At 44.8% G+C, this 12718-nt stretch overlaps 1 protein-coding gene across 1 annotated transcript in view; it reads right to left on the reverse strand.

Moving 5' to 3' along the window:
• ATP10A (ATPase phospholipid transporting 10A (putative)) overlaps positions 1-12351 on the reverse strand; it is a 147840-nt gene extending 135489 nt beyond the window's left edge. The window contains exon 1 of the mRNA XM_068140520.1: positions 11600-12351. Within this exon, the coding sequence (XP_067996621.1) occupies positions 11600-12039 (440 nt within the window). The 5' untranslated portion in view covers positions 12040-12351. The remainder of the gene's footprint in view (positions 1-11599) is intronic.
• Between the last annotated feature and the right edge of the window lie 367 nt (positions 12352-12718).

Consider the following 12718-nt stretch of genomic DNA (forward strand, 5'->3'; position numbering starts at 1 on the left):
GCAGAGGAAGAGTATGAATTAATATGCAAGGACCAAACTAGCATTATAAAAATCCTCTAAGCCAAACCAATTGCCATTGAAAATAAACTCAGAAGCTCTCCTCTTCTGTTCCCCACATTCCAATGAGGATTAAATTTAGAATAACCATGGGGAATTTTAGAGAAAAATTACAGTAAAATGCTGACAAAGGCTTTGAAAAAATATAGAGACTCTATGTGCTCCTGGCTACATTTAGTTCCTATTTGGAGCTAAACTACAGCAGTTACTCCATCAACCAATGACTATTCTCAGAGAAGTGGAGCTGGGGAAAGGAGACTCACACGCTGAAAACAGATTTAATGAAACAGTCAAATGAATAGTAGCAGCAACACAAGAGATATAGTTAGACCAGCAAAAATGTAGCAATCACAATATCCAGAAAATCAGTCTTCAAGAGCAGGAAAGGCATGAAGAGGAGCCAAAGCAGGAAGCACCAAGAGAAGACATCACTCTCCTCAGCAAAGCTCCTCCTTATTACTGTGTAATGCTCATGGTATGGGATACACCTGCAGCAAACTAGAGTCAGCTGCCCTGCTTGACTCAGAACTGCTAATCGCCTGCAGTCCATGGCTGGCCTGTGATTCAAAGACACTATTTCTGTCTTTATTATACTAAATTTTTCCTCAATACTTCTGTTTGAAAAAGGAGTAAATGTTTTCAACCTAAGATTTCTGTTTTCTTGTTACTTTCAGTGAGATTGGTAATGATCAGACTGATTCTTTAAGAGTTTTGAAACTGGCTTAATAACTGATCATTTCCGTATGGCTTATCAACTGAAAGAACAACCAAACACACACATACACAAAACCACAAAATAAAAACCACATCAACAACCAAACATGGAAACAGGAGGAAAAAAATTTTCACTGTGAGGGTGACAGAACACTCGAACAGGCTGCCCAGGGTGGGTGTGGAGTCTTCCTCTCTTGAGGTACTCAAAACCCACTTGGATGAGTTCCTGTGTCATCTGGTATAGGTGATCCTGCTCTGGAAGCGGGTTGGACTAGAGATGATCTTTCGAGGTCCCTTCCAGCCCCTAACATTCTATGATTCTGTGAGGTTGTTACCGGAAGGCAGAAGATGAACAGGGAAGGGGCAAGTATCACAGTATCACAGTATAACTAAGGTTGGAAGAGACCTCAAGGATCATCGAGTCCAAACTATCAACACAGACCCATGACTAGGCCATAGCACCAAGTGCCACGTCCAATCTCCTCTTGAACACCTCCAGGGATGGTGACTCCACAATTGGAATGGGGCAGCCCATTCCAATGATGAACAACTCGCTCGGTGAAGAACTTTCTCCTCACCTCGAGTCTAAACTTCCCCTGGTGCAGCTTGAGACTGTGTCCCCTTGTTCTGGTGCTGGTTGCCTGGGAGAAGAGACCAACCCCTTCCCGGCTACAACCACCTTTCAGGTAGTTGTAGAGGGCAATGAGGTCACCCCTGAGCCTCCTCTTCTCCAGGCTAAACAATCCCAGCTCCCTCAGCCTCTCCTCATAGGGCTTGTGTTTAAGGCCTCTCCCCAGCCTTGTTGCCCTTCTCTGGACACGTTCAAGTGTCTCGATGTCCTTCTTAAACTGAGGGGCCCAGAACTGGACACAGGACTCAAGGTGCGGCCTAACCAATGCAGAGTACAGGGGCACAAGGACTTCCCTGCTCCTGCTGGCCACACTGTTCTTGATGCAGGCCAGGATGCCATTGGCCCTCCTGGCTGCCTGGGCACACTGCAGGCTCATATTCAGGCAGCTGTCTATCAGTATCCCCAGGTGCCTCTCTGTTTGGGAGCTCTCCAGCCACTCTGACCCCAGCCTATAGCTCTGCATGGGATTGCTGTAGCCAAAGTGCAGCACTCGGCACCTGGACTTGTTAAATGCCATCCCATTGGACTCTGCCCATCTGTCCAGTTGGTCAAGGTCCCTCTGCAGAGCCTTTCTGTCCTTTAACTGACTAACATCTGCTCCTAACTTGGTGTCATCTGCAAACTTGCTGATGACTGACTCAATCCCCTCATCCAGATCATCAATGAAGACGTTAAAGAGGATGGGGCCCAGCACTGATCCCTGGGGGACTCCACTGGTGACTGGCCACCAGCTGGATGTGGCAACATTCACCACCACTCTCTGGGCTTGGCCCTCCAGCCAGTTCCTAACCCAGCACAGAGTGTAGTGGTCCAAGCCACGAGCTGTCTGTGGCTGTGCAACCTAGAAAAAGCCCAGCAAGCATAAGGTAACATACAAAGTTAAAAGTGCTATGGTTACAATAAATGCTGTCACTTCATAATGGACTTTCTCCTTCTCTTCAAAAGGTCAAAACTAAAACTTCTTTTTAAACTACTGAAATACTAAATGTTTTGCAATGTTGTTCACACCCTCAGTGTTAATATAATAGTAGCACAGACACATAAGAATTGGAGTGTAGAACTCAGTCAAACATTTAAACTCTTCCGTGAAGTAGGTCAGTATATCCAGGCAACCAGAACATAAAAACAAAACAAATGACCTCCATGCCTGTTATAAGAAATCTCCAGCAAAGTCTGGGTTTATGAAATGACTGGGTATGATGCAAAAGTTGGCCACTACACTGGAGAGACTGGCCTATTTGTAACTCTACAGAAACTATGATCAGACAAGAATAAAATTGTAATAAAGCAGTAGAGGAGATGACACGTATTGCCTACCCCTAAAACATATGCCTTGCACCCAGACTGTCCTTTGTCCAACATGGGCTTAGAGATGTAGACTAATCATGGCAGAGGTAATCACCTGCAATAGTCCTAAACAGAATAAAACATTACTCCTATTGGTGCAAAGCACTAGGTGGCACTTTGCCAGCTTTTGTTAGATATCTCTAGCAGTCCGCAGGACAGAACACCCCTTTAAGCTGGATGGCTAGCAGCTTTCTATAGACAAGTTGTGTAGCTGTATCCTAGAAGGAGTAAAAGAGTGAAAGTTGCTCCTCTTAGCTTACATTTTGCAGACAATGTAAGCTCTTAGGTTGAACTTCCCTCATTCACACTTCCTGGACACACAGCAAAGATTAAACCAACTCATTCAGAAACGTGGAAGTCACCTCCTTCAAAATAAATCTGAGACTTGCTTTATCAGTTGAGCTCAATATTTGGGCCACTCAAGCTCCTGGGACAAGATGTCACCATCATGCCCTTTGCACCTACTCTCCCTCCTCACCACTACAGTAAGTTAGCATCTTTCACATATTTGTGTTTCTCTATTTTTGACTCCGAGCCAGCTTTTGTACTTGGCATACATCAGAAGAAGTTGCTGTCAATACCTAGACAAATTTATCAATAAGTGTCCTGGCCTTTAGCACAGAGTTGACTCCTCACTTCATGATTACTACCATTCACTGAAACCCACTGTCCTTGGCACTGTGCACAGAGACTCCCTCTGCCTTGCTTCCTGGGGAAACAAGGCAAGGCAGAGTGTATTGCTGCAGGGTAGCAGCAGGGTTTGTGTTTCTGATGTGGATCCCTTCTGGGTACAAACATGACTGGCTACTAACATAGTTGCATTAGTGCCAACTCCCAAGTGAAAACACTGAGGGTGAAGGTAAGCCATGGAAACTGGTTCACCCCCCCAACTACGTGAAGTGAAACAAATTGTTCTGTATTTCATGAACTTAATTGCTTTCAAAACATGTGGTTGCTAAAACCAAGCCTGCACAGCATAAATCCTGCAACCGGGACATAACCCTGAAGCTGTGTGTTTGACTTGCCAGCTGCATTGCCCTGACTGTGTATAAACACAGAAAGTTTCATATACCCAAAACGCCAAGTGTGACACAGGGAGAGGCACATCTTAGACTGCTTTTGGGCAGAGCAACTACCCTGCAAATGGGGAGCATACTGGATTATGTAGCAAGGGAAGAAGAATAGAATAGAATAGAATAGAATAGAATAGAATAGAATAGAATAGAATAGACCAGACCAGACCAGACCAGACCAGGTTGGAAAAGACCTTTGAGATTACCAAGACTAACATATCACCCAACACCATCTAATCAACTAAACCATGGCACCAAGCACCCCAGCTCCCTCAGCCTCTCCTCATAGGGCTTGTGTTCCAAACCCCTCACCAGCTTTGTTGCCCTTCTCTGGACTGAAGGGCCCAGAGCTGGACACAGGACTCAAGGTGTGGCCTAACCAGTGCTGAGTACAGGGGCACAAGGACTTCCCTGCTCCTGCTGGCCACACTATTCCTGATACAGGCCAGGATGCCATTGGCCTTCTTGGCCACCTGGGCACACTGCTGCCTCATGTTCAGCCTACTATCAACCAGTACCCCCAGGTCCCTTTCTGCCTGGCCTCTCTCCAGCCACTCTGACTTCAGCCTGTAGCACTGCATGGGGTTGTTGTGGCCAATGTGTAGAACCCAGCACTTAGAAGTGTTAAATCTCATGCCGTTGGACTCTTGCCCGTCTGTCCAGCCTGTCAAGGTCCCTCGGCAGAGCTCTCCTACCCTCCCAACAGATCAACACCTACCCCCAGCTTGTTGTCATCTGCAAACTTACTGATGATGGACTTAATACCCTCATCCAAATCATCTAGCATTCAGACATCTGCTGATGTGAAAAGGTAGGTAACCTATCCATCCATAATGCTGTGTAAACCTGGATGAGGTTGTGGTGGGTTTAGGCTATGCCTTTAAAATTTAGTTACAGATTCTGAGCAGAAAAGTTGAAAAATATAAATAAATCACTATTGGGTGTTTAAAGGAAAACAAAAGATTATTCTAAACAAATTCATTGGGTAAAAATCTGGACTAAGAGGAGCTGTACCATAACAATTATTTCCTTTTCCCTTCTCTTCTGATCTCTGGCTGTTCTGCTTCACTTGGGAGAGATAACCTGCTTATCAGCTGGCTTTCGCTAAGTCTAGCTTCTCTGCTCCTCTCTCTCATTCCTTTTGTACAGGGGGTTAGGGGAGAGAGGGAGGGAGAAGCAGGGAGCTTCCCCTGGTCTCTTGACCAGAGTGGGGTTTGTGTTGTTTGCTACTTTTAAATATCTGTATAATATTGTATACTGTATATTTTGTGCATATTCATTGCATTCCATTTTAGAGTGTACTTTTTGCTTGTAAACACAGCTTCATTTGCTTCTAACTGTGTTGGTCTGACAAAATTAATGTTTGGGGGAAACTTCAACCCATCACAGAGGTGTCTGAATATGTTTTGCACAGTGGCAGGGATGCTCCTGCTTTCTCCTACTTTCATCTTCTTCATCAGCTCATATTAGTCAGAAGTAGGACAGGAAAAAAAAATACAAGAAGCCTTTCAAGTCTTCTTTATACCCTGGAGTCCTCCAACAATAAATTAAGGCGTCCCCAGCACAGCTTCAGATCACTACTCTTAACAAGTATTTCTAGAGGACTGGTCTGCTAGCAAGAGGAGTGCCTGGCTAAATATGTCATGCTAGCTAATAAGCAGTTCCATAAAGCATTGCTCTATAGCATAGTTGTCAGGGTTTTCAATTCTGGTTTTCACTTCTGTAAGACTAGATGACAGAAGGTAGAATCTGGAATCATGGTATCAGGTAGAGTTGAACAATACATGTTAATTCCTTCCTCTTCTATAGTTTCTTTGGAAATGTGCTCTGACAGAATCAAGTGTATCTGTTACACTTTTGGCCACCTCTAGCAGTAATCAGGGTCTCAAGATAATACTGATACATGAAAGCAAGTATATTTTCACACAAGGTGGCCACCTATACTTCTCAGCTCTGGAGTGCTTAGCACAAGCTTCGGTGTTTTCCCAGAGTGCAGCACATATCTGCAAAAATGGAGGGGATCGTTAGGTCTTTCAGTAGTGATTAACAGCATCTTCTTTGGCAATTAGCCAGAAGCATGAGAAACAGCCTGCAACTGCTCTCATGATATCCTATACAAATGAAAGAGCTTAGTAATAAGAGGCAAGCATTTTTCTTTTTCAGTAGTGAAGCTCAGGCACTTAGAACATTTTTCCTACACTGAAGAGCAAATAAACTGCATATATATAGTTGAACAGACAGATGGCTTCTCCTGTGCAGTGCAGATGCAATCTACGTCTCAGGAGATTAGCACAGATATCCCTTGCTACTAGGATAAACTACTGCAAAATGAAATTGCTCCCTATTGGTCTAACAGAAGAGCCTCTACTTCATCACCTTGAGTTTACTAACTGCCAGCCTAGCACAATCTGAAGTGAAAGACAAAGACACAATAAGAGGAACAGAGTCGCACCTCTCTGAAACTCAAGGAGCGAGCCCTGACTTCACCAGCAGATTCAGACCACTACTTTCTGCTTTCTGTGCACCAAGGACACTCAATGAAGGAAACTGAGTAATCCCAGGTAGTTTCCCTCTGAATCACATCTAGTGACATTTGTGCTCTGGAAAGGATGAGACAAGCTAATTTCTGCTAGTGAGAAATGTCTTATCCTGCCAGCACATTTTGGGACAAGAAGCTATTCTGGTCTATTTGGGTAGAAGTGGGAGGTAATTACAATTAGACTCCCCAGAGACTTGGGTTGCCAGCAAAATAAGTCACCTAAGAAGTGAAGTGGTTGCAGGGCAAGTCATCATGTGGCTATTTTAGAAGCCATGAATGGAATCTGCTGTGCCCTTGTGAGGATTTAGTAATGCTGCTGTGTATTTTTTCTCCAAGACTGGAACTGCTTTCACTGGCAGGTTGACACAGAAGAGGAAGAATTGAACATATTTTGGAAATTGTATGAAACACATTGCCTAAATCAAGCTCTCTTCTCTCCTCCTTTTGAGTTTTGCAGAAAGAAATGAACATTTAATGTAAAACAGGCTGCTTTGACAACTGCCTGAGTGTCCCATTAAACATTTTGCACACCTCCAGGAAGACCAATATCCAATAATAAATTCTGATTTTTCACAGATTTTTCTAAGTCACAGGTTGACAGAAGAAGCAATTAAACCTCTCTGGTAAGTTTAGCAATAATCTTCAATGGACACAGCAAGAGTTAGAGGGTAGACTTGCAAAGCCCTTTGGTTTCAAACATAAGGTTTCTAGAAAAACACTAGCAGAGATTATTGCACCAACACAGCACTGAGTCAGTAACAAGATGCAGTTAATTCCCTACTGGATGAGTGCCATTATTTGTTGTGATTGTAGTTATCACTATTCATCTTCTATTTACATACCACATAAATGTATACCATGCTTTGTATCTGTACACCAAAAACAAAGCCTCTGCTTAGAAGAGCTTTAATACTTCTGCTCCAAAGACAAATTTAGTTCTATTAAAGAACAGCAGCAGCAATATGTGCATCCTGGAATTACCTGGAGCAAACATTTACATGTGTGATCCACAACTCCAGTCAGAGCTGGTGAGCACTGGCAGAAAGCAACCACAAAGAAAAAAATCTCCTTCTCAACCTCCAAGTCTAAGACAGTAATTCATAAAAGTAATGAGCCAAACAAGATTTCACCATTAAGATTTCAAATTTGTAATCTCCAGTCTTCAGCTTCTATCCCTGGTAACAGAAATGAGGAAGAGGAACAAAGAGAGAAGACTAAGATTAACACAGGTTTCCAAAGGTTGTACACACAAAACCATTTTCTGCAGGCTGGGCTCTAAGGCCTTTCTGATTTCCCTCCATTTACAGTAACAATATGTTTGGGCTGTGATCCAGCATTTCTAGTTTAAGCACCTGCATGGAATCTAAATTCTAGGTGATCTGTGAAACTGTCCTCTTAAAGTAAGTGCCTAATTTCCTCTGTATTGAAAAACAGGAGAGGTGTCCTGAAATGCCTCCAGGCTAAGAAACCTTTTGTGTTTGCCTCTCAAGACCCTGACTGTTCCTAAAGGCAGATCTGCAAACTTTATCACAGAGTAACACAAGTCTGCAATTTTTCCTCATGTTTCATTACTCAACATATGTTGCCAATTCAAACTCAATAGCTTCTTTCAATTTATCCAAAGAATCAGGTCTTTTCTCTCTCCAGCATCTGACTCTAGAATGCAGTAACTTTTCAGGGACTCTCCAAAATATCCAGAATTTCTAAAAAGAAAGCTGTCCTCTTTCTGAGAAAAAAAGCTGCATCTCTCTTAAGTTTACTTTAGATTGCATCATCCTTTGCTGTTCTATCATCTCATAAGTGTTGCCAGCTATGAGCCACTGAGTCATTGACTCAGCAGTGGCTGTCTCAGAATGGGTCATCTCAGTCCACACCACTGGGCAGGCGGGAAGAAGGCCGAGTCTGAGCACCAGAACAGCATTTTCTCCCACACCAGTTCTCTGACATGATCTGCCTGCATAGGCTCTTTCAAAGGACCTTTCAGTGGACACTGCTTGGATGCTGTTGAATCTTGTCATGGTGAATAGGTTCTGCCTACCCTTGCTTTCTCACTGTCCTGTAGATCTTGCATCATTAATTGCTGCTTGTATCTAACAGGGAATGGGTATGTCAGCAGCCAGGAAAGCAGCACATGAAGGATATATGACAGAACACAAAGGACAGAGGTTGCCCAGGGTGATGGTGGAAGGCCCATCCCTAGAAGTTTTTAAGGCCAGGCTGGATGGGGCTCTGAGCAACCTGGTCTAATGTGAAGTGTCCCTGTCCATGGTGGGGGGGTTGGAACTGGATGATCTTTGACGTCCCTTCCAACCCTGACAATTCTGTGATTCTGTGACACAACTTGACCCTTTACCTGGACACTAAACCGTACATAAGATGAGACAGAGGGCTTTTCTTTGCTACTGTGAAGCAAAAGTCCCTGTCTCAAGTTGCTAACTGTTGCAATTCACTGTCATTTGCTTGTGCCTGTGTTTGAACGCCATAGGTCACGTTTGAGGCAGCTCTCACAGCTGTGTGGGAGGATGGCAGAAAAGGGAGAAGAACATTGCACAGAGGATCACACTGGCATTTAGATTCATCCTGTCTTGCAGAAGACCTTTCAGAGCTATTAAGTACTAACCAGCAGGAGAAGAGTCAGGGGTCTTTGGTAGACCTAAAGGAACACGTTACTTCAACTATATTAATCAACCCGTTGTACCTACAGAAGCATCTCTATCAAGGACGGCATTTACATCAAAGTCTAGTTCCATGGCACCACAGGAAGTAGCAGAGCTGGGGGGAGAGACAGAGTCTGGCTTGGTCAAAAGGTGGTAAAACTGATAAAAAGGATGTGGGGAGAAAAACTGTCATTTTTTACTTCCTTATGTGACAGGTATACTGCAACATTTTCCAGAAACAAAGAGGGTAAGGAAACAAAGTAAAAATTACATCCAATCACTTGTGTTTCTCCTGGCAATGACACCCTTCTGAGAAAACAGCTCATCTGAACTCATACCCAGCAGCTTTCATGACCTTGATACAAATCTCTCAATCTTGGTTCCCTGTAACACCAGTTAGTTAAGAATCTTAGGTTTTATCTCAAAAAATAGCAAGTTTCTAGTCCAAACTTGCTCAGTGGGGCTGGAGGATGTTCAAAAAGGTGATGAGTGAAGTTCAGAGAGACTAAAACAGAAGAAAAAGTGGTCTGATTAAAAACATATAGGCAAATTATTTTAATCTTCTGGTTTGTTTCTATTTTTTAATTGTGAAGATGCAACTGGTGAGCTCCTATGAGAGACTAGGCTTTTGCAGTGGGCTGTAAAAGACGCACTGTTCAGCCCAGCTACCTGCCAGAAAGCCGTGCCTGAATAGGTGACAGGAGCTCCTAAGCTTCCACATTTTCTGCCCCACAGAGATTAGGCTGGCATGCACCTTTGATGCAAATGCAAAGGAAAACTACTCCCAAATTAATCTCTGCAAGTGTCACTCAACAGTAATCTAAACTCTGCAGTAAAAGGAACAATTATTTTACTCTGGAAAAGCACAAGCATTACAGAGAGCAATGCACTTAGCTGGCACTCCCAAAAGAGCACAAGTGATATTAACAGCAACAGTACAATGTTTCTCATAGTCATGTCTATTTTTTTTTGGCAGTGGAAAGGACTGTGGAAAATTGCAGGGGGGAGAAGCATTCCAGAATTAATATCCCAGTATATTTTGAACATTTTCTGCAACAGGTACGTCTTTCTAACAAGATGCAAGAGATTATTTCTAAAATTATTCTGTCTGGTAAAGGACAGGAGAACCATTTTCATTAGCATTATTTTACTTTACTTCAAGAATTGTCCCTTACTAGCCCTCCTGCCACCCATCTCCCTCAAACCCCAGAAGTGTTTGTGTTCAGCATTAGGGACAGCTACAGGCAAAGAAGGCGCTAGGCACAGCCTTAGGTGAGCAACACTTTCATGTGTGATTTGGCTAGATTATTTTTGGTTTAGTTTGCAGAAATAAGGCCATTTTAATTTTCTTTCCATGCATGCACATCTACTAGCAGAGGAAAATCCCAGGGTGGATACAGTTTTGTGAAATAGCAAGCTGAGTCTGCCGATGCTGAAAGTTGGTTTTTGGTTGGTCTTTTTTTTTTTTACATGCCTTTCTTGCAATAGGATAGTTGCTGTCTGCCTCAGTGCTTACGTCAGCCCAGAGGACCCCTCCCAGACAGCCTGTAGAATCAGAGTCTAAGCTTTTTGGCACGTTTCGTTTCTCTTAGACTTAGAAGGATAAGAAACGGAACTAAAACTTGCTCTCTCAGGAAAATGTGTTATTCTCTTATTCAAAAGAAAAACTTAGCCTTTATTATGAGAGGACTATCTGATACTCAGAGAAAAGCAAAATAAAAATTCCATAAAGCTGAATTCTGATCACATAAATGTTGGTCCATAAGTCAGTTCAGTTTCATCTGCAAATATGAAGACCATACTATCAATTTACAGCCCAGATAATTTAAAAGAAACCTGTAAGACTCTGAAGGAGATAACTGACCCATGAGCATTAAGAAAAAGCAAAGTCACAGGAAATTAAGACACTTGAGACAATAAATTAAAATCATTCACTTAATGTTCACTGGAAGACTGCCTCATTCTTCAGAAATACAAACAACAGCTTAGGTTCACTCACTAATTTGCACTTTACAAAACCTCACTAACCTAACTTAAATGCAGAAGACTCCATCCTCTATCCTTCCTTCACTCAGTGATGATTTAACAGCTGAGTACTTAGGTGAAGTCTCATATTGCCATAACCAAAGAAATGCCTGAAACCATACACAATTGACCACTCACACTGGGAAGCGTTTGCGTAAAGTCTCGCAAATCAAACTGTCACATTTACATTCCCTTTGCCATGCACTATCCTTCCTTTAAAGCATAAAACACTAAGAAGCCCAGAGCATATGCGCAGACTTATAAAAACGTTGCTTACTCATAAATCAGTGATTTACTGTGAGACCCCACTGATCACTTGAGGTACAGAACTGTCAGCACACAGGTAGTTCTAAGTAAAGAGATGGAAGACACCAGCTCCAGGGACAAAAGGAAGTTTCTTCATCCATGGAATAGAAACAAAAGCCCTCCACAAGGTACTTTTTCACTACCCTGCTTCCACACCTCTGCTCGCACAAATCCTTGTGCCTGGTGAGGCTCCACTGCTGGCTGCCACTTCAGTGCTCCTCATCCCCATCACCCACTTGCCCCACCTCACCTGCTGTACACCAGACACTCCATGTGATTGATTTCCTTGTCAGAGAGGTAACGGCTGTAATCCTCCCACAAGTCTTTGATGGCAGTGACCGCCAAGATGAAGAGCACAGGGGCCAAGGCCAGCTCCGGCTGGAATGCATTGACGGCTGGCACAAAGTTGAGGAGTGCGATGAACACAAAATAGACATTGGCCAAGCGGTGGAACTGCTCAAAGAGGTTCTTGGGCAGGAAGGAGAGCACCGTGTACTTGGTGGTCTTAAGACGGTTGCTGGCCAGAACCGTCCTCTTGGACTTCTCTGCCTCGGCCTCAGGTAACAGTAAGTTGGAGTGCACCAGCCGCGTCTTACTCTCCTTCTTCCTCCGTCTCCTTTTCCTCTGCCTCTCCTTCCCCTCCGGCAGCACCTGGAGCGCTCTCTCTCCTCCTGCCGTGCCCTGGGACATCGCTGCCACCCTCCCAGTCCCCCTAGCCCGTGCAGCGTGGGCAGCTCTCAGAGGCAGGCACAGCCCTAAGTTATCATCCTCCGCCGCCCGCCACGGCTCTCTTTTCCTCTTCCCCTCCGGGGTAGAGGAGGGCTCTCTCGAAAACTCTCCAAACCGCTCTGCCGGGACCTCTCTCGCTTTCTCCTCCTCCTCCTCCTTCTCGGCCGGGGAGGGGACGTGGGCAGGCGACGAGCCGAGCCCTCCTCTCTCGGGCCTCGCCCCAGCCTGCCGGGCCGGGCCAGGGCGCAGGGGATGCGGTAGTTGCCGTCCTGAGAGCCGTGGCGGGGCCGTGGGTGGGGGGCCGCGGGTAGGGCCGACCGGGCCGGGAGGGGACAAGCGGGGCCGGAGGGGCCCACGGGCGGGAAATGAGGAGCAGCGCTTCCGCGCACAGCCAACGGCCGCGCCGCCGCCCCGCTTCCCCGTCCTCGGGTACAGACCCACGGGTGACATTTTGTCGGCTGCTTTGGACTTTCTGTTACACGTGGAGAGGCGGAGGAGGTTGAGGTGTGGAAAGAAGCAAATTCTACTCGAGCGTTCGGAGCTCTGCACCGGCCTTTATCCAAGGTCCTCGACCCGCGGGAGTCTTTACGAGCTGACTCACGTCAAAATACTCCGTTTGCTGACTGAAACCGTGTGCCAC

This window comes from Melanerpes formicivorus, unplaced genomic scaffold (assembly GCF_026170545.1).
Source record: "Melanerpes formicivorus ecotype bairdi unplaced genomic scaffold, bMelFor1.0.p_v2 SCAF_1, whole genome shotgun sequence".
Lineage (NCBI taxonomy): Eukaryota > Metazoa > Chordata > Aves > Piciformes > Picidae > Melanerpes > Melanerpes formicivorus.